This window comes from Daldinia caldariorum, assembly GCF_022478825.1.
Source record: "Daldinia caldariorum strain CBS 122874 unplaced genomic scaffold F4812scaffold_9, whole genome shotgun sequence".
Taxonomy (NCBI): domain Eukaryota; kingdom Fungi; phylum Ascomycota; class Sordariomycetes; order Xylariales; family Hypoxylaceae; genus Daldinia; species Daldinia caldariorum.
The window spans coordinates 431,006-452,641 of NW_025953045.1; the positions used below are offsets into that span (position 1 = coordinate 431,006).

The 21,636-nt window shown below is 47.7% G+C and overlaps 4 protein-coding genes across 4 annotated transcripts; 1 reads left to right on the forward strand and 3 right to left on the reverse strand.

Annotated features, from left to right (window-relative positions):
* Positions 1-97: 97 nt before the first annotated feature.
* On the reverse strand, positions 98-973 carry F4812DRAFT_396852 (uncharacterized protein). The gene has a single exon (XM_047932172.1). The coding sequence runs from the start codon at positions 865-867 to the stop codon at positions 328-330; it is 540 nt and encodes a 179-aa protein (XP_047789756.1). The 5' UTR covers positions 868-973; the 3' UTR covers positions 98-327.
* Positions 974-9,649: 8,676 nt separating this feature from the next.
* On the forward strand, positions 9,650-10,825 carry F4812DRAFT_397173 (uncharacterized protein). The gene has a single exon (XM_047932175.1). It carries the CDS (start codon positions 9,910-9,912, stop codon positions 10,732-10,734), a length of 825 nt encoding a protein of 274 aa, XP_047789757.1. The 5' UTR covers positions 9,650-9,909; the 3' UTR covers positions 10,735-10,825.
* A 2,724-nt stretch (positions 10,826-13,549) lies between these two features.
* On the reverse strand, positions 13,550-14,797 carry F4812DRAFT_459550 (acetate kinase; the record flags this gene model as incomplete). Its single annotated transcript, XM_047937568.1, has 1 exon — positions 13,550-14,797. One exon carries the CDS (start codon positions 14,795-14,797, stop codon positions 13,550-13,552), a length of 1,248 nt encoding a protein of 415 aa, XP_047789758.1.
* Positions 14,798-17,853: 3,056 nt separating this feature from the next.
* F4812DRAFT_397319 (uncharacterized protein) lies at positions 17,854-21,247 on the reverse strand. Its single transcript, XM_047932176.1, has 3 exons — positions 19,492-21,247; positions 19,289-19,440; positions 17,854-19,222 (listed from the first exon to the last, which is right to left on the reverse strand). The coding sequence occupies exons 1-3, from the start codon at positions 20,651-20,653 to the stop codon at positions 17,909-17,911; spliced, it is 2,628 nt and encodes an 875-aa protein (XP_047789759.1). The 5' UTR covers positions 20,654-21,247; the 3' UTR covers positions 17,854-17,908.
* Between the last annotated feature and the right edge of the window lie 389 nt (positions 21,248-21,636).

Genomic DNA, 21,636 nt, shown 5'->3' on the forward strand with positions numbered 1-21,636 from the left:
CAGTCCATGTGTCTATTTCTTTTCCCCCTTGTCTTTTTCTCGGCTTTTGCGTCGGCCTAGGACGTACATAGTAGGACGGACCTAAGGGGGGAAGGGGACATGGGGAAAACCACCAAAAGAAGAAGAAAAAGTGTGTCACGACGTCGGACAAAGAACGGGGGGGCCTGGGAGGAAGCAGGCTCGCACAGATCTCGATCGCCGGGTGAAAAAAGGCCTTTTGGGCCCGGCCTAGAACTAAAAGGGAGGAGGGAAGGGGACAAGTAGATAGGTAGATAGACCACAGAGAGACGGACAGATAGGTAGGTAGGTAGGTAGGCAGATAGATGGCTACGTTAGATAGCTACGAAGAGGAAGGGAGGACTGGGATTTTGTTTTTTTGGCCGGGGCGCGGCGTGCGCGTGGGTTACACGATACGTGGTCCCCCAGATCATCTCTCGTAGCATGCTGCTGGCAGCGTTGCAAGCCTCCTACATATGGCGTATGGAATATGGAATATGGTATATTGCCAGAGATATGGTATTTGTATATTACGATATGGCAGAGTGCGATATGACATGGTATAGATGAGAACAGGATGTAGGCGTACGTACCGTACGCAGGAGAGGGTGGTGGCTCGGTACTACTACTGCCGGTAAGTAAGATAGGTAGATGTGTCAGGTATAAGTTATATGTATGGATGGATTGTATGTATGTAGTATGCGTATGTGGTAGTGTTGGTGGTGGTGGTGGTGGTGCGTACGACCAAGTTGCCGTTGTCCAATGTCGCAAAACGTGAAGAGATGAGAGGTTAAAAACATTACAGAGAACAGAAGAAGAAACGAACGAACGAACGAACGAAGAACAAAAAAATGACCAAATGCAAATCATGGATGGATGGATAGATTGATTGAGGTTGGATCGGGAGGGTGGGAAACACGCGAGAGGCGGGAAAGTGGGAAAATAAACAAAAAAATAAAACCAAAAAGTCCAGAAAGTAACAACGAGAATATGAGATATGGATTAGATTGAACATGGCGTTCTAGTGAAAAGGTCGCACACCCTCCAGACATGGGAATCTATCATTCTGGCTGGTCGGAAGCATGGCGTTTCCCAACTTTCGCATCCCCGCGGGCGCGGGAAATCATAATAACCCTAGATTAAAAAAGAAATATCGATACGTCTGTTTTCTGTTTTCTGTTTCTCTGTTTGATTTGTTGCTTTTCTTGTTTACACCGCGCCATCCATCATATCTTGCGGATTATACCATGCTATGTCAATGGGCTGGCTGCAATGTAATTGGCAAAGTAGATAGACAATGCTGGGCAAAGACCTTCCGAATAGCTACATGTTCGAACGATATTTTCCCTCGTCGTAATTTTCTACCGCTGTCGCGGCTACTGCTGCTATTGCCTCTGCTTCTTTTCTCTTTTGCTTCTCTTACATCTGCAGGGACTTGGCCGGGAAAGTACCTACATACGTGACCTGCTGCTACCTATGCGCCGTCTACCTATATTATATTATACATAGAGGTACATAGCTACCTAATGTAGTAGGAAACAATGGCTAGGGGTTGTATTGTCTCGTCTTGTCTTGTATGTTCTGTTCTGTTTCGTTCCGCGTCCCGTAGGATAAGTCGAACTACCTGAGCGCCGATCCCTCGAAGATCGTAACGCCAAAAACAGGATTTCGTCATCACTAATCACGGTGACATACTACTTACATACATAGCTACATAAGGTATTATACCTAGACGAGGTGTTACAAACATGAGGGAAAAGAGAGAGGGAATAGCCCATGGCGCGGGGTAAAAGAATAAGAAAAAAAAAACTGGTACCTTAGTTTAGTAGAGTACCACATGGACACACATGTGAGGGGAACACATGTGAGGAGGAGACGTAGACATGGGGGAGGAAAATCGTATCCTTGTCCGTCTTGTCGTGCGTACATAGTATATTGTACTGGAGGGTATCTTACCTTCTCAACTTCGGTACAGGTCGTACGCGCAACAGATTCTAGGTAATGTCCATCCATGGTATTGTCCAAGTATACCTAATGCATGTGCGTATGGCTATCGCGAGTCAGGTTGGTGCAGTTGGCTAATATCGACATAGAATTTCCCGGCTCTTGGATAGCGCAAAGGTATCATAAATGTATACACCACGTAGACAGAGATATGCACATATGTCTATAGTTAAAAAAAGGAAGAGACTAAAGGGTTGGCAACTACGGCATCTGAGTCCCGGCCTATCAGTAGGATGAAGCTTGTGAATGAGCTACATGGAATAGTGCGATTTCTTTACGCATGTAATAGCGACTATCGAAAGAGCTTCTGCAAGAGATTTGAGGAGAAAAAATAAAAAAAATGCTGACCGTAAGGCTGCGCTGTTGTTAACGGACACGGGGCGTATCCTGTGGGTCAGGGTCAGTAAAAAGGGGGGACCCCAAAAAAACCCCACGATCGTGCGCAAGCTCGGTAAGGGGCTATGTATTACCTACTGCATATCCCGAACGGCCGGTGGTCGTCGCAGGTTGCTCGGTTTGCTGCGACCGCGGAGCTCCGGGTCCTTGACGGCATGTCCCGGAACAGCATACCCGTTCGGATAGTACGGTCTGGGTCGATAGCTAGGCGAGCGTCTCCCCATTTTTAAATAACGAAAAAGGGGGGCATTGCCAACCCTCCTATACAACATGTTCCCATACGTTTGTTGCGTAGCATGTTGTCGTAAAACCTTGGGTAACTTCTGCAACTTTTTGCCCCTGTGGCTCGTGGCAGAGCTTACACTTACCTACCTACCTTACATACCAGCTTTCATCTATGGTTCAATTCCTATTGGCCTTGATGCTTGGCTGTTGTATTTTCTGGCCTTAATCCTTACGTTATTATCCATTATCCTCGGTATGAAGGTGCATATGTTTATTCACTGCATGGGGCTTAGTCCACTAGTTTGGATAGATGTGTGAATGTGGTAAGTAACGTTCCGACCAATCTTCGGCTCGGCTCAGGATGATATACACCTTGCTGGCGATGTTTTGGGTCTATTTGTGCGTCTTATCTATATGTACGTAAGGGTAAGCAATATCAAGGATCAGAAAGAACGGAGTCTGGCCCAGATCATCAGATATATTGCATGCGCAACAGATAAATCCCATTCGAAATCCCATATATGCGAGCCTATCTACGGTCTGCTTTGATCTTATCATGAGATTCGCATGCGACACGTTATACCTACCTAGTCGAGTCTATGGATGAAGCAATTTGGGTGCTGTGACTCGATCGACCTACATGCATGGTAAGCACTGTAAAGGGATGTTGAAAAGTGTAGCTAAGATATGTAAATAGTAATCGAACGGCCATCGTAACGTGACGATGTGGAGTATACCGAGTATAATCGCGATAATTCTTCGACGACTCTTTTATCAGCCCATGGACTGATGCTCGAATGTTTTAGTGTCTGTTCGTGTGGACCTTTCTTATGCCGTCTAGACCTCGCCTTGTACATATCTCAAAGCAGGGGTTGAGCTCCTGGGGCTGGACTCCTGGGGCTGGACTCCTGGGTACGGAGTTCCATCCGGGCATCCAATGGCCTGACTGGTTTTTGCATTCCCCAAACGAATGACATCTTACACCCGGGATACGGTCCAGGCCTTCCTAGAACGAATAAGTGACAAATGAGTACATTTCATGATGGAGATAGATATCTTGGGCCTGCAGGTTAAAAACTTAACTATCATGGAAGTTAGCAAATCGAATTCGACACGAGGAGATTCCGAACCTTCCAAGCCCTTTCCAAGCCTTACAAAATGCTGAAAAAAAAAAACTCTTGGAGGAATAGAGTCCAAGATGCCGAGCCGGAAACAAGACATAACGCGGACGTGGAAAAATATCGAAGGTGGAACGGATAGACCCGGAAGCACGGCCGTTTCGCTTGTTAGGTATGGACCTAAAGCTCCGAGGCGTCTACCCCGTGTGCACTTCAGTTTTTTTTAGTTTTTTTTTATAGCCTGCTACCTACCTAGTTTCATTTTGCGTCATTGTGACAAACCGATATATCCATATTTGTTTTAACAGGTAGGTATGTACTCTGATGCGCACCTATGTATCGAACCGGTAGAAGCGAGTAAAGTGAACATGCGTATATTCGAATAAGTACCTAGGTGTTATTATACGGGGCCAATAGCAGTGGACCCGTCATGGGTAAATCAATAGGTACCTCACCTATGCAAAAAAGAAAACAAAGAAAACAAAGAAAAAAAGAATGCTCTGGTAAATTTACGAATATAGACAAGTGTCTAGGTAATTCAGAAATCAAAATCGGCTCCACCGGAAACAGAAATTTCAAATGACTCAAAAAAAAGTTTATATAGCAAGAAAATAATCCGCAATAATATATCCTCGGCGCCTTTCGTTAGATAAGCTGATGGGTTGTGATGGATTATCTGTAACATACCGTATTCGGACAATGTTGTTCTTGTGTCTCGGCCGCACTCAATGGCATACATTGGACATACCTCATACAGACAACGCAAAGATATCCCGCAGACATTTCGTCCATCGCAATTATTAAATTCGTTGGGCGAAGGTAGTCCGAAGATCTGGAATCCCATTCTTTAGATCTCATGAGAGTTGTCCGCTTCCGGATGTCAGAAGGTTTGTACCGTGGTTGGCGCGCATAGACAGGTGGATTAATAAGTTAGGTACACAAACCCGCTTCCAAATTTTCAGGGACCACTATCGTACCATAGGCCGGCAGTGCAATCGATGTATTGCATTGTACAATAGTAGACGTGAGCTGGTTGAAAATATAATAATATTTATTAGACCGCCAGAAGCTCTTAGAATTTCAAGGCGCCCAGCCGACTATTAACGAATCCAGGGGAGAGAAGCAAAAGATAAAAATCCCAGCAGCACGACTTACTATAATGTACCAGAGGTACTGCAGCTGTACATTGAGCCCAGGACCTGGACCTGGACCTGGACCCTGGCTGTCAAACGATAAGTTGGCCCTATGGAAAGATACGAAGTTCGTGCCAAGAAAAATTTAAAAGGTGTGTTCCTGTAATGTGGACCTCGCCGGCGATCTCGCTAGCAATCGACGATTGCCCAACATTGTTTCGATCTCTGTGTTGCTGAAGCGCGGAGCAAGTTCCTCAACCCCTAGAAAATTTGTTGTTACGCCTTTGCAGCTTCCAGGGCGGCTTGAAGGAAATGCTGGCCGTATTCCATTCCACTCATTCTATTTCGGTAGGTAGTAGTGTAGGTATTCTTTATTAATTATCATCCCCATCGTTGATTTTGTTGCTGTTGTTGTTGTCGTTGTTGTTCCAATCGTACCGATGCGGCCCTATTCAGGCTTCGATGTACATGGGAAAGGTATCATCAATGTACAATAAGAATTATCACAAGAAGGGATCGAAAGACTCAAAAAATGGAGGCGAGTTACCCTACCTCTTACCATGTACATGACATGACCCCTCCCTATGTACATAGTAGGACCGTAGAAGGCCTCAAACATGTGCACAACTTAAATGTAGGTACCTAGGGTTAGTTGGCGCATGCCGAAAGAACCCTTAACTTTTGGTCAGTCAGATTCCAAGACTGCAAGAGTTGCCCGGATACCCAGCATTAAAACCCCCACTTCCTGCAAGGCTTCTTGCATCGTGTACCGTATACGCACTATAAGCGTACCGTAGGATGAATGGATTCATGTTGTTGTGCAATCTGGTAACGTGCATGTATCGACATCAGGGATATCAGGAACATCAGGGACAGCAGGGACCTGTACATGTACATGGTATCATCTACCTACATAAGTATATGTAGGTAGGTATTAGGTACCAAGTAAGCCACAGCCGAGCCTCGTTTGGACGTCGCACATATGGACATATGGACATATGGATCTAAGTAGCGCGGTGGAGTGCGGAACGGTTTAGAAACAGCCTCACCGCGAAGTCCCTTACTGTAGTGTAGCGTCCATTTTCTCAGGGTATCATATTTTCAGGGACTTATTAGCAACGGGAAAGAGACCATAATACCTAGCATGGACAAGCCTGCTAGGTCCTACTGTAAGTCTGTAACAAGGGCATATATACATCGTAGTAGAGAATTAAAAAAGCAACGAAAAAAGGAGGAAAGAAGAAGAAGAAAAAAAAAAGATCAAGTTCCGAGTGGGGCTCGACTGTTCCGCTTTCATTCAAGTCCCTTGCCAGAGCTCCAGCTTTGCGGCCCTCCATCAGACGGAGACCGATCCCCCTCCAAAATCGAGATCGCTCTTAAACATCCTCGGCCCCATCGTCAGAATTGCTGGCTATCGAAACAACCGCACACGGGCAACCCTCTCCTTCGACATTTGGCAGCGACCCGCTTTGTGCTTACCTTGGACTCCGGCGGTTTTTTTTTTCTTCGTTCATGACATCATGATTTTCCTCTCATTTCTGCCGCTTTCTTTTTTTGCTGGTAGACATTACTAGAGTCTAGGATTATTATTCGGAAGCCCGACTAATAAAAAAAAGATCGATTTCCTGGGGCTCCGAATATGCTCCCCCGCACGCGGCGCAAGGAAGGGTTAAAAGAGCTAGGAGCTAAGGATTAAGTGCTAAGGGCTATAGGTAACTCCTCTCAAGGACCCCTTAATAACAAGTCAGCGACTGCAACACATCATTACAGGTGTGCATGGGGTTAGGTAGACTTGCCGAGTTGGCGCTGTGTGAGACCCGAAGGAAAAATGTGGCTAATGTATACTAGTATCTGCTTTGTGTCCAGTATCCACATTAGAAAGAAAAATTGATGGAGTGGATGTCGAGGATCGAGATGGAGGGAAAGTGGGGTTCGAGTGGAGACCCTCGAAGCATCGAATTCTGAGAAAAACAGAAACGGGAAAGAAGAATGCCATGAACGGCAAGCGGATGACAAAAGTACTATGTAACCTTGCATGTCTCAACTCTACCTACTTCTATACAAGGCAAGCAACCTCGAGTTCCAATTGTCCTATTGCTGCGACAAGTCATTCGAATATGAATATAAATTTAAATAATTAAAGTTAGCTCATATGATGAGTGATAATATCAATCCGTTATTTTTTTATTTAATTAATTATTCTGCATCTTGTTGTTATCCGCAATGGAGACGTATTGCACACGAGTGTTAGTGGGTTTCGTGGGTTTCGTTGGAGTCCATGTAACTTATCCCACCATCCACCACATTGTATCATCAATGGACACTTGGAAAATAGGTAGTAGGTACCCTGAATACCTTTAGGTAGGTTAGGTACCTTAGATGATCTGTGTCGCACAAGGTTACCGACATGTACCTTCACTGCTTGTTCCATGTACCCCGAGCTTCCCCCCTGTCTCCCTTTGACGCCATACGTCTTGGCAAATTCGATAAATAATCTTCCATCTGTGTTCCGACCAGGAGATTGAGGCGTCGAAGGCGTCGACGAGGCTATACTTACATGCATCGGAACTTGATGCATTAAGGGTAGCCCGCTGTCATAAAAAAAAAGAAAAAAGACCCTGAAACTATAGCTAGGTCGATAGAAAATGAGGGTATTTTAATCTTGTCCTCCTAGGGCTTTTGCTCCGGACTTGCTCTTAAATACACTATGATATTATAGTAGTTCTAATGTAAAGAAACAAATAATTTCAAAGTCTCGTATAGGTCTTATCCTCATATGTCTAGTACTTAGGGTAAAATGAAAGAATTCACCCTATGACATAACGCATTCGTACCTAACTTGGGGTAAAATATACCTGGATAGGTAGTCAGCAGTACGCGGTTATGATATATCTCACTTGACCCTATTCGGTAGACGACCTTCAAATTATGTGCATAGTATTGAAATAACTGCTCCATAACCTAACAGTCAGTAAACGGCTATGGATATCAAAGGTGGACGTCGGAGACGGTGAAGGTTTACTATGTAAGATAGCGCAGACTAGCTTCAGGTAGCTTCGATAGCCTCCCACGTCACCTTTAACACAAAAGTCAGACAGCCTTGACGATAGCGCGCACCTGAAGGCCCGCCTTATGGGAGTTTGTGTCTCCCGGCGGGTGGGCTGTTGTATGGAGACCAGAAGCACGAGTTATTCCTCAACCTGGAATGTCAATCAGGGACCCAGGCGACCGATTTTGGTGGTGCTGGCATCCTGAAAATAGACACTAGATGAAGTGAGATATGCTAGCAAGATCCGAGCAATGCAACATCCAGAAGGTGCCTGCTGATCACCTGTAGGCAGCGCAACGCAAGGTGAGCGAGCTACAACAGTTGTACCCGTCAGCCCGTCTCAGCCGTCATCTCCAATTCGCCAAATAGGTACCTTCTTCACTTATTCTTGTAGGGCAGATAGGGCAGAGGTACGTATCGTACTCCTGGAACGGATCAACAAGAGATCTCCCTGCACAGCAACGACATAACATGTTTAATAAGTGGTCCAGAATAGCGTTTGCAGAATAGAACATAACCGTTTCGTTTTCGTCCTCGGCCGAAAATTTTAACTTTTTGCTTCGGCAACATCGGGAAAAGTTGTCCCCTCAAATGCCTCAAGTTTTTTTTTTTAAGTTTGCGGTTGCGCTTTAGTAAAGTTCTGCTCGCTCTATTCTGTGCATCAGTACATATGTGTATTGTACATACCCGGGTAGTTGAAGATAGATACCTTATAACCAATGTACCTAGTTATATGTAGGTAAAATACGAGAAAGCCTTGAGAATAAGGTCGACCTGCATGCGCAAATATTTTATTAGAATGATGAATCACGGCTTACCATTGCGATATATGGCTGTCATGCAGGACATCTGAACATATCTGAACGGCTCCTTTCGTACATGGTAAGCTATAAGCGGCCTACATAGTATTAACAAGAGCCTTACGATGTAACTTGACACTAGACGGTACTACTACCTATGTAGAAAGATGTCTGGATGTAGGTAACTATGTAGGTTAAGCACTTGGGCAGTTACATGTAAGTAAGGAAATAAGCGGTGACGACGATCTTATTTGGTTGTTCTTCGGCACTAGCTCGCCCAGCAGCACCTAGCCTAGCACCTAGCACCTAGTACGCCAATGCATAGAGGGTACATGTGCGATACTCGCAATACTCGGTCAGGTACAATGCCTCAGTCCCATGTGTCTGCAACCGTCCCCCCGCTTCCTTCTGCTTTTTTGGAACCACTTGCTAGCATGTAGCGGGACCCTTGATCCCTGTAAGCTTTGTGCGATGTGCCCAAGTACTTCTTGTACCTTTTAGTCTGTCCTCTTTGGTTGGAAATGTGGAGGAAGCTGGGAACTCGATGGGATTCATGCCTTTCCCATGTTTCCTTTTTAACCAACTCACTTCCCATCGTTACTCGCACGAAAAAGCTCTTCTGATCTTGCTTCACCTTCCAACCTTTGTTCTCGAACTCCCCCCTTAAAATATTCAAAATAGCTACTCCACCTTACAATAGCTATTGCAATTCATCACAATTGCCTTGACCTAATACCTAGGACGAGAATAATCCATCCCATTCTAGCTTGAACTTAAACCGCACACATACGCACCACACAAAACCTGTCGAACCCGCACATCTTTGACCAAAAGATCATAACCACCACCACCTCACCTCACTCGGTCTCTCGTCGCCTTTTCGACTTGTGCCAGTTTTAGCTGCTGCCCACAATAAAGCTTCTATGAGTTCAGAGCGTGCTTGATTTAAGCACCATTTATTGAAGACTTTTGTCTGCTCACTTCATAAATTGCTCCGCTGTGCCTTACCTTATCTTACTACTGCTGCTGCAAGGGTGTGAGCTTCACATACATACGCCATACACCATACACAATTAAAAGACGGAACGAGACAAGGCAACGCTTGAATACAACCACGGTTCAAGCAGCTGATATTAATTGAATTCGAATTCCGCTTCCTGCGCCTAACCCCCACATCTACAGGCACAATGCACGCCCGAGACGCCACCGGCCGTCAGGTCTCTCTATTAAATGATGACCCATACGCCAGCCACCAGTCATACCACACGGCTATCCACTCTCAATCCACCGGCGACCAATCGCCGCCGCCCCACACTCCAGAGCTCCTCCGTTCGGATTCCTACGACTCTAACGCCAGCTACGATGCTTACTCGCCATTAACACCTGGTCTGTACGATTATTCGTCGCGCCCGCTGTACGATGATTATCTACCTGACCAGAAAGTTGGCATGAAACGTCCGGTCTATGTTGCAACTAGTCGTTCTAACTCGTATGAAGACGACAGCTCTGCTAGCTCGGCGGCACCTGAGAAAACTGGCAAGCGTTATCCTTGCCGGTATCGTGATAGTCACGGCTGTGAGAAGACCTTCACTACCTCCGGACATGCCTCACGTCACTCCAAGATCCACACTGCCGAGAAGGCCGTTCAGTGCACATACCCCGGCTGCCATAAGAAGTTCACCCGCGCGGACAACATGAAGCAGCACCTCGAAACTCACTTTAAGGACAAGTCTAGGTCTTCTGGCTCTTCCAAATCCAAAAGCTCATCTCTGTCTTCCTCCAAGCGTGGCTCAGTATCTTCCAAGTCTTCATCTTCTCACAGCAGCGCACCATCTCAAGACATCCAAATGTGGGAGTCGGACCAGTACGGCCCTGACATTCCTTTCCCGTCCCCCGGTGGAGCTTGGGACATGCGTGGTCTCAACATCCCACTTATGGCCCGGCCAGGTGCAATGAGAACCAGCAGTGGATTAGACGCTCTCGCGGCGATCGCTTGTCAGGAGGGTGCTTAGGGATCCCCCTAACGCAAATTTTCCTAAGAATATTTCTTATTTACGAGCCGAATCAAGACCAACATCTAGTAATGAAGGGGTAATGGACGGGGATTTGTTCCTGCTTATGTAACGGGGACCGGTACGACGGGATATACGTTTATAACACGGCGTTTGGGGGTATATTTTGGAAACACAACTCATGAAGGCATTATTGATACCACGGTGGCACGCATACGATGGGCACACCACTTTACTTTGCATCTTTGAAAGACGGCGGGGAAAAGCATTTAAGGAGCCTGAAGTGCTTCTCACGCTTCTCTCTACTCACAACACGACGACTGGTGCCAATTGGCTTGTTGGCCCCGGTTTTTATTATTATTTTTCACCTGCTTGGAAAATGATGCGAGTAGCTGTATAAATCTCAAACGAGGGAGGATACATGTGTACTTGCATATACACATGGGAGCTGATTAGTAGGCGCACGGGGAGTTGCGCCGGAGACCCACCGTGAAAGGGGTCCACATACCTCGTCGGGCGGCATTTTGTCTGCTATATATAAATGACGTTGGAGTTTGGCATTAGATACCAACGTTCGCCCGGAACAGAAAAAGGGGCGGATGGCATACGAAGATGAGACGCAAATATTTAATGATGAAAAAAACTCAAGTTTTTTTTATTACCTTGCTAGCTATGAATTACTTAAAAATTGAAAAGTGACTTGTCTTGTGATGAATTTACTATGTATAAAAACTGAGAGCGTTCTTTAATTGCCGGTCCGGCAAACGGCCCGGGGTTTATTCTTCATAAGGCAAACGCCCTAACGGAATTTCTAACGTCATTATTATCTGCTGGCAACGCATCAGAGTCGTGATAGTCTTCTAGGGTTCTGTGGTTGAGGAGAAAAGAAAAGAAAAAGGAAAAAATCAAACTAAAAAAAAATGAGCCCTAGCCTCGGTTGTGCTAATAAGAAGTCCAGCTGCAACAGCTGCAGCGCTGGCGGTCTGTCCTTCTTTCTCGCTCTTTCTTTATTGGACTCTCGTCTCGTCTTTTACCAAGTCCCTGGTCTTGGCATAGGACCCTGATGATCCATCCCATCACACAACCCGACTTTTTCTCATTCTGTTTCTAGCCGTTTTCCCTCCCGGGCAAAGCGCAAGGAGTTGAGGAGGAGTGAGGGGATACGGATACACACTAACTAGGTCAAGGGGATAGGCAGTGTAGTGGTTACGTTTCCCCCCCGGCCGGGGGTTCGATCTACGTTTCTGCATACGATGCTACAACGATCCTTCTCGAGTGATTATCTAGCCTGCCACCTCGCCGTTCATGTGAAAGTTGTGCAGTGCAGCGCAGGCGCAGACGCAGACGCAGACGCATATATAACACGAACTGAAACTTACCTAGGTACCTTCTATCTACCTAACTAAGGGAAGAGGTTTAGAGGGGGTTTTAGGGGGGGAGGGATAGACGGAATATTGTTTGTTGTTCTGCTTTTTTGATGAAGTTCTATTGCATACTGTAGCGTCAAGCACCATAGCGAATTTAGTAACCGCCTCCAAGGCACGCGCACGCGCATGCGGTTCGAGGTAACCGTAACACCTAGTACCTGTAGTGGTAAATAGGCTGAGGACGGGTTATTTTTTTTTTTTTTTTTTCGTGTAGACTTGATTTTGGGGGGGAAGGATATATGGAAGTGTAGTATAGACGGCCCCCAGCATCGTTCCGCAAAGAGACAGAGGGGGTCGCTCTTGGTAATCGGTTGTTTTTTCTTGGGTTCATTATTACGCTTCCCGGGACCGCTTCCTTCTTCTTTACCATTCCCCCCCTTCCTTTTGCTATTCAACGACGTCATCTTGCATCAGTACGTCATTGCCAATTACTTTATGGCCCCGGACCTGCTGTCCTACCTACCCCCCAGCCAGTCTGCCCCTTCCACCCCTCGAACCAATTCTTCCTCGGCCTTGGAAAACTTGAAAATGATGAAAAGAAAAAATCAAAATCCTTCGACGCTCGTCCCTTTTTTCTGGTACCCAATCATTAAATGACACTCCCCCATATACGGGCGATGATTTTTAGTCCGGGTTTTAGGCCCCCCATTCAATCTCCACCGCCTACCCGTTCCGTCTTGTCACAAGTCACTTTCCCAGCGATCTTGCTGCAAACGATCGTCGGTGCTGACAAGCGGGGGTCAACCTTTCCACGCCCCCCCGTTCCTGTCGATCATCGGTTTTTTTTTAATTCTTAATTTAGGCGGGAACTTTTCCCTTTGTTCTTTGCCTTTTCTTTTTTTTTCCCCTTCCCTTGGAAGTGGACTCGCCGGTAATTCCGACTGGTTATGTATTTAGTTCCCGCTTGCGCTTGCGGGAATAGCCTCACATGCCTCTCCGTCTCGGATCACCCTTGTCCCTCTTCTTGCTAGCCGCACCCCGCCCCAGTTGTTGCTATTAGTGTAGTGTTATCTAGGTACACTACCTGACAACGTGGGCGGAACCCCGAAACGCGCTCGGGCTTGGATTGCGAAGCCTGGATGGGGAAAACACAGGGTGCTTCTCGTATTGTACCATTGATCATCGCAGGTCAGCAAGGGGAAGAGAAAAACAGTAAAGATATTGTTGAGCGATCATTTTTATAGCTGGAATCTGGAATCTGGATACCCTTTCCCTTCAAAAATTTTGACATGTTATTTCTCAGATCGCATTTATCCTAGATTTGTTCCCAAACCCAAACCCTTCTCCCGTATGTCTCTCTGTCTTCTAATAATATGCACCACTATATGCATGTAATGTTCTGTATGTATCCGCCTGGAAATAGACACGGCTAGGTATCACATGTCTCTTCACCACAGCTCGTCGTTATCGGCGCACCCCCTCGCCATCTCGTACTGCTCGTCCGTGCGGCACACAAGGGTCCTGTGCCTGGCGCCCTTGGCGCCCACGTCCTGCACGACGCTGGAGATCTTGGCCGCGTTGAGCGTGGGGCCGATCCCGAAGCCAAGGCACCCGACCTGCTCGACGACGGCCGCCCGCAGCTTGTCGCTCTTCTCGCCGATGCCGCCCGCGAACACCAGCGCGTCCACCTTGCCGGCCAGGGACACGTAGTAGGAGCCAACGAAGGCGCACACGCGGTCCGCGAACAGGTCGAAGGCGAGCTTGCACTCGGGCCGGTCCGACGCCGCGATCTTGCCGAAGTTGGTGGTGCCCGTGATCGCGCTCCACCCGCTCTGCTTGTTGAGGATCTCCTCCGCCACCGATATGTGCAGCTCCTTGGTCGACGACGGCGACAGCTTGCCTACGTCGCTCGCGTAGTGGAACACCAGACTCGGATCCACGCTGCCGCTGCGAGTCGCTCCCGGGAGCCCCGCCAGCGGCGTCAGTCCCATGCTCGTGTCCCAGCTGTGACCGCCCTTGATGGCGCATGCGCTGGCCCCGCTGCCCAGGTGCAGGGCGATGATGTTGAGGTCGGACTGATCCTTGCCGAGGTATTCGGCGACGACCCGCGTAATAAAGGAGTAACTAATGCCGTGGAAGCCATACTTGCGCAGCTGGTTGTTCTTTGCGATCTCCTGGTTGATAGGATATGTGCAGATATGCGGTGGCAGCGTTGCATGAAACTGGGAGTCAAAGTAAGCGACGTTGAGGGCGCTTGGAAGCTCGTCCATACACGTCTTGATGATGCGCAGCGCGTTGGCGTTGTGCAGCGGTGCCAGGTCCGTCAGCAGCTCTAGATGGTGGTAGGTATCTTGCGTGATGACCTTGGCCGTCTTATAGTCGCCTCCGTGGACGACCCGGTGACAGGCGACCGAAATGTCCCCCTTGGCGGATATCTCGGGTAAATCCTGGTCGCCGGTGAAGGTGCCGAGCAGGATCTTGAAGGCGTCATCCTGCGTCGCGACGTTCTCTTTCACCTCCTGGTGGTCGAGCACCTGGACGTCGCCCCGGGAGTACGTCAGCTGCGCTGGCGGAGCCGTCAGCCCGCTAATCTGGGCTTCGGCGAGCTGCTTCGGAGGCTCGCGGTGCTTGGCCGTGTACACGGAGATCTTCACGGAGCTTGACCCCGCGTTGATGGAGAGGATGATCTTGGTCATAGTTTCTTTTCTCTCCACACCTCCTTTTTTTCCCTTCTTTCTCCTTTTAAATATTTTCGGGTCTCGTAACTAATTTTTCCTTTTTTCTTTCTTGGTTTCTTGATGGGTGCTGGTGTTTGGGAACCAATAAGAAACTTTTGCTCAATGTGATATATGAAGTGTTGGTAAGTATCTGATTAATTGATGGGGACTAATATAAGTGTAATGGAAGTAAGTAATTTATAACTGTAACTGTTGCAACCTCGTAACAAAGGGTCACAAGGATGCTCTTTTTATATAATTTTTTTTTTCGGTTGTCGTTATCGCCTTTCTACTTCTAGGAATCTCGAGGTTTCCTACTGAATACATAGAGGTACCATGTCCTTCAGTGTTCAGCTCTTTTTTTCTTCTCTTATTACCCCGCTACGAGGCTTTCCCCGAGGGGTTACGGGCCATGTGTACCCTGTGCATACATACACATACCTTGCATGGCACGATCGTCCCATGAGTCCATGACGTCTACTAATGGGCTGACTTTTTTGGTTTACCCAGCTCTAGCCACGCGTTAGCCTCTTGCTTCGGCCGGTCGCAGCGCCGCAATCCGATGCTTTGCGAGCTGCGTTAGGTACCTATTGTGTTGGTTTTCTGATAGCGTGAGGGACAAGCGGCCGGGTGCTATCGTCGGAATTTCTTATAGGTACCTAACCTAACCTAACCGGTTAATTCTTCTTCTGGTAACGAATGTCCTTGGTAAGCAGCAGACCAGGCCTGCATAGAATAGGATAGGATCTTCGGTCCGTCAAAACAGGTGCTTGGTGAGATGCATGCACCATCATATCATTGCTCATTCTTTTATTTCCTTCTTCTCACTAGTTTGGGTTAGGGATCCCGAGGGGGAATAGGACTTGGTAGTGCTTTCGACCCATGCTACGAGGCTAGTTGATACGAGTTGCTGATGCTGCGTTGCTCAGGAATGAGTTTCCACGTGCAGCCGGCCAAGTGAGGTCAATAGGTATATAGAGGTATGAAAGGAAGTCCGGTCCGTATCTCAAGACGACAAGCTCAAGAACACCGTGAACAAGGACATAGACTTTTTATCACCCTGGCGAGATATTACGATAGACTTAGGTACCTACCAGGGCACGTATAGAATATATTTCGTTGACTATTGTGAATAACAACCCTTGTCTGCAAGCCAAGGTCCTTGGACCTCATTCCCAATTCACCTTTGGGGGCTTATTTACCCCTTTCCCCTTTATCGAACAAACCTTACGAGAGACATCCACAGCTCTCTCCTATACCAACACTTGCTCCGAGTGTTATAGGGGCGTATTAGACGAAGGCCATTAAGCGGCCTTAGGTATTACCATTTACCACTGCTAGTAGAGCGCGGCGCCGCCTCATATGGAATCTTCAGTCAGGATCATGCCTATGTCTGCGATGGAAACTCCTTGTGTCAACATAACTACAAAAGAAAAAAAGAAAAGAGAAGAAAAGAAAACTTTCTTAAGCATGTCCCATTCTCCAAGCGTCACCAGGTAGATAAGTAAGGCCAGTGCAATGGAAAGCATAAAATAAATATGCATAGATAGATAAGTTAGGTTAGGTAGGTAGATATATATGATAAATAGTTTTCAGTATGTACGCTTCAAGTTTGAATGTAGTTGTATATATATAGTCGATATCCCCGAGCAGCAAACCACGAAACCATAACGATAAGGAGGCATTTGCCACCACTTCGCATAGATTTGTAGAAACAGACACACCCACAATCCAGAAAAAAAGAAGAAAAAGAAGAAAGCAACTAGACGATGTGCCGATAGAACCGCAGCTCCGGAGAATCAATCGTCTCTTCGGGGCGGGGCTTGTCTTCATCGTAGTTTTTTCTAGGTATATTTTTTTATAAAAAAAAGTGGCGGTGGCGACAATAGGACGAGGAGGCGATGTAAGTGGTGATAGGTGATGAAATTGACGCAGAACCAACATGTTTCGGAGCACCTAGATGCATCACTTGGATATATCAAGGTTCCGTTGCGTTTTGTTTTTGTTTTGTACTTTCCTACTCATACATGATATAAACCCCATAACAAGAGAGGAAGACCTTTTTTGTTTCTCCTTTTATGACGTCGAAGTCTATTTGCAAAATCCCCATTCCGTGAGGCCTTCCCCTTATGCGAACAATCCACGCCGCGAATGCAATTGCGAAAATGAAGAAAGAGGAAAAAAAAAAAAGAATAACAAATCAGTGCTTAATACTTTTGTCTAGCGGCGACATGCTTACCTCTGCGCGCGCGGAGGCGTCTAAGGGCCAACAGATCCGCAGAGACGAGTAACCGAGAGAAGGACTAAAAGACTCGCATTAACCACAAATCACCACCGAGATTTGATTCTTGAAAGAATCCATATTCCATGCCACCAAGGGGGTGGGTTTGCCGTAATGACAGTCCCACTCCAATGTCGAGGCCACTACTATATGTGGCAAGTAGCTTGCTTTCTGGTGAACAAACGTAAGAGAGAAAGTAACTGTGGTGCCGAGCACACAGTAAACAAGGAGGGCTTGCCGTAATAACGATCAAGGACACAAGGCCAATCTCTTCTTATTTACGTGGCAACCACATAAGAAGGGCGTAAAGACATATCGTCTCGTAATCCTTCTATTTCGGAGGGTTAAAAAATTTCCGGGAGTTAGACATCCATCGTGTGCTACATGCTAATCGTCCGTAATCGCCAACGCGGTAAGTCCGTTGGCCATAAGTCCATGGATAGATAAGACTCACAGCGTATCTTATTCAGACGTATCCAGGAGGTTTCCATTGAAAGTAATCGATCATCATCGGTGAATGGGTATCCGTCCACTAACCGCACCAAGAAATTCCGTTGAAATCACCGAATACAGCAGCACCGGCCCCATAAGCCGGAGCCGAAACCAGAAGAGTAATAAAATTTCAGATGACCGCAGGTCGGCAAGGTTGTATAAGAACCGCAAGATATTGAAGCGCCGCATAAACTTCATCATTTGGTGATTCATCGTAACGCTAGAATCGTATAAGGTAGATATATACCTGCCTTAGGAACGTAATATGGCTATCTAAGCCTCATGAACTATTCATAGAATCAGCCCAAAGGACTGAATTAGTGCGCCTCAGTTTCATGGCTGACACTAATTCCATTTGTGGCCGAGTTATCACCTAGGCTAATCTGTCCCTGGCTTCCTTGTTCGTGAGAACCATTAGGGAGAGAGCTGGCTTGTTCACCCAAAGGCGGAGCAGTAGTCTTTCCGTCAGTATTATCTGACACCGGGCCATTACCAGAGGATGTGGACTGGGCCTCGCCCTGCTGGCTCACCGTACCCATTGCAAGGTTGGCGGTTGGTGAGAACTCCGGAACCGTCGCAGACAATTGGGAATCGGAGGGGCGAGTATGACCATTAATACCGTTGCTAGTTGGGGAGGTCACGCCGTTGCCATACATATAAGCCGCGAAATGCGCTTCCGCACTAGTTGGCGAGAACATGGGAGGCGCCTCACCCCCATATGGAAGCACCTGGGGCCAGTACAGCATTTGGCTGTTGTATGCACGATAGCTCTTCGGGCCGTCATTCTGAGCGTGTGAGAATCGCAACCCCATTTCGAGGACCCACTGCTCCCAATTTTCGCGGCGTCGTACCTTCTCGTGTCCATCATCCGTTATGATGATTTCGATATGAGGTGAAGCGTCACAGGCTATGCGAATAATCTGATAGTCGGCTATTTCTTGCATTCGCTTGAAGGAAGCTATGACATTCAGGGGCACAAACCCTTGAGAATCCATGCATTTTCGAAGGTAGGTATCCTTGCAAAGGTTGTCGATAGAGAAGTAATACTCGACTTGTGATAATACTCCGCTTAATAAGTGAGTAGGATCCGCAAACCCACCATACGGACCATGGCCATGCGGATAGACCGGGGCTTCATATGCCATATTGATTCCTGTGTAAGGAGTGGCTCTTGAAGACGGATGTCTACCATGTTGTGTGCGATTGCTTCCTGAACTAGGTCGACTGCGGTGCTGGCCTCCTGCTGCCTGAGCTGGATAAGCGCCTCCGTATGGCATATGCACGTAGCCATTGGGGTATTGGTGGCCGTTTTGTCGGATGCTTCCATTGCCCGGATAATTGTATCCATTGGCGCCTTGGCCAAACTGAGACTGAGAATGGGCGGCTCCGTTCACAGCAGCGTGGCCTCCACGACCGCGGCCACCACCTCTTACGCGCTCGCTACGGCCCACGGGGTTCTGACCCTGGAAGTTCGAGTCCCTAGCGCCATCTCTTGCAGGCTGTGATGACCTCTGCGTCTCATCAGCTCGCTGGTTCGAGCTCGTAGCCCGAGCCGGAGCATTCTGGCTCGAAGCCCCGTTGGAGGCCGAATCGGGCTGGCTCTGCTTCGATGTATCCGCCTTTGAGCTGGCCTGAAATTAGGATTAGTATGTTGTCGCATTGCTTCTGGTCTAGTTTGAATAAAGCTTTGAACTTACAGATTGCGCTTCTCCTGAAGCCTTGCCCGAGGCCGACTGGGTCAGGGGCTTTCGGCCGTCGCGGCCTGCCGACACATCAACAGATGCACGTTTGGATCCCGCCGGTGTGCCAGCGGCGGATCCTGCAGCCGCACCATTGTGCTGGGTTCGATCTGGACGATAGTTAGCAGACGCGCAGGTCGTAAGGAGCTCTGAAAATTTACCAAGTGAGACACTAGCAGCATGATTGCCTCTCGCCGAAGAATCTCGTCCGCCCCTGAGACCACCACGACCGCCTCGCGAACCGCCTCTCGAAGGTATAGGAGTGTTGAATGACACGCTAGGAACGAATTCTATAGGCTGCCACTCCTTCTTGCTCCGAGGCTTGCTCGGACCGGACTCATCCTTCTGCTCTTTCTCGGATTTTCCACCTTGAGCTTGAGTCTTCAATCCGTTTGCAGCTGTTTCAGGCGTTGGCCAGGACGAAGTGTTAGTTGCGGCCGGGCTGAGAGCCTCGAAAGGAACTCGTTCTTCGCCGTTTAACCTAGCCCCTCTAGGCGCCGCCCTGCGGGGGACTTGTCCATTGCTTCGAAATGGATCGAAGTCCTTCTTAGATGATTTCGGTCCACCGGATGAGGGCCTACTGCTAGTTCCACCTACTTCGGCACCCTCATTTTGAGGTGTCTTTTGCTTCTGATCCTGTGTATTTGTATTTGTATTGGATAATCCGTCAACTTGACTGGCGGTTGCGCTACTGGAACTACGCGGTTGCGTAGTCGTAGGCGAGGCTGTCTTGATCTTTGCAGCCCTAGCTTCCTGTCGTTGTGTCCATACGTTAACTGCTGGCACTGGTGCTTCAGACAGCTCGGGCTTGGGGGGTACATTCTCCTTCTTCTCTTGGTCCTGATCTTGAGCAGACTCTTTCTCGCTTGCTCGGCTTTTCTTGCCCTTTCGACCCCTCTTACCATCACCGCCATCCGTCGTCTGCGAAGTGAGGGTCTGGCCCCGACCGCGGCCGCGCCTCTCAGCGCTTTGTGGTACAACTTCTCCTAATGCTTTTTCAGCGCCCTGGTTTGGTAGGCCAGATAACTCTGCTGCCTTGTCGCTAGTAGAGGTGATATCCGAATCGACGCTATTCAAGCTAACAGACTCAGCCTTCACAGAGGAATTACCAGTATTTTGCGAGCCATCCAATTCATTCGATGTTGTCGAGATTGCGACAGAGGGGGCCCTTGTGCTAGGCGTAGGGACGATGTCGCGACTTTGCGTGCTTGTGGTCGATGGCGCTTGACTCTGCGAACTCGACTGGGACGCAGTAGCAGGTGGAATTGTAGTAGATTGGCCTTTAGCGGCCTGAGCGTACGAAAATGATGCCGAATTAGACATGGCGCTAAGACTCGACCTGACGATATTCGTATGCGAGTCTTGCAGTTTATGAGGTTGTACAGCAGAGTAGCGACAGAATACTGGTCTGTCGCGTACCTGTAATAGGTGAGGGGGTAGATAATCTTCCCACGTCCACCGACACGCCAGGCGCTCAACCAGCCCTGGAAGCACCTCACCAGCCCTGGGTGGCCCTCCACAAGTATAGATGCAAGCTGATCAAGCTTCCAACAGCAAGTGGAACTCAAGTCGAAACCTAAATAGGTCAATCAACCAGTAGAAAATATAGTATCGGCGATGCGAGAGATCTGTTACGCCAGTTCAAGAATGTCGTGTCGAAAATATTCGCAGAAAATCGACGATGTGTGAGGGGGATGAAAAGCCGACAAGAAGAATTTTTTTTTAACTCGTTATAAAAATGGCCCAATGGTAAGTGGGTTATCAATTCCTGTAAGTGAATGCGGGGTGCGATCAACAAACCTCCCAGGTGTAATTCAACCGAGGACGGGGGGAAAGTAAAAATTGAATAGGTGTATTAAACCAAGGATGTTTTTTTTTATTGGCGACGTTAAAAAAAAAACCACCACAACTTCTCAAATAAGCCTTGGCTGGTTACGTGGGTGACTAACAAATTGTTGTTGTCGTTTAGGTCTTGGGAGGATTGGAGGAGGGGGGGGGAGAGAAAAAAAAAATTAATGAGGGAGAAAATGTAACAGTTATCCGAAAAGATGAGATGACTGTGCCAGTGCTTGGGGCTGCAGCGGGTTTTTTCTTTTCTTTTCTTTTTAGTTTAAGAACGGAACCCGGTGTGGCCTGACCAAATTCAATCTGCTTAAGTTAGAAACCCCATGGATTTTCGAACTAGTTTGTTTGTGTTAGTAACTGGAACTCTGGATTATGGGCACTGAGTTTTGTATCGCAAAATAAAGCAGCGGTTCGGACCGTAATGGTTGCCCACAGCTTGCGTACTTGAGACTGAGGGTGCG

Coding starts and splice junctions, on each gene's coding strand:
- F4812DRAFT_396852 (XM_047932172.1), bottom strand. CDS start 867: ATGATTTGCATTTGGTCATTTTTTTGTTCTTCGTTCGTTCGTTCGTTC.
- F4812DRAFT_397173 (XM_047932175.1), top strand. CDS start 9,910: ATGCACGCCCGAGACGCCACCGGCCGTCAGGTCTCTCTATTAAATGAT.
- F4812DRAFT_397319 (XM_047932176.1), bottom strand. CDS start 20,653: ATGTCTAATTCGGCATCATTTTCGTACGCTCAGGCCGCTAAAGGCCAA. Junction 19,441..19,491: donor TGCTGCTAGTGTCTCACTTG/GTAAATTTTCAG, acceptor ACTATCGTCCAG/ATCGAACCCAGCACAATGGT. Junction 19,223..19,288: donor CTTCAGGAGAAGCGCAATCT/GTAAGTTCAAAG, acceptor TCCTAATTTCAG/GCCAGCTCAAAGGCGGATAC.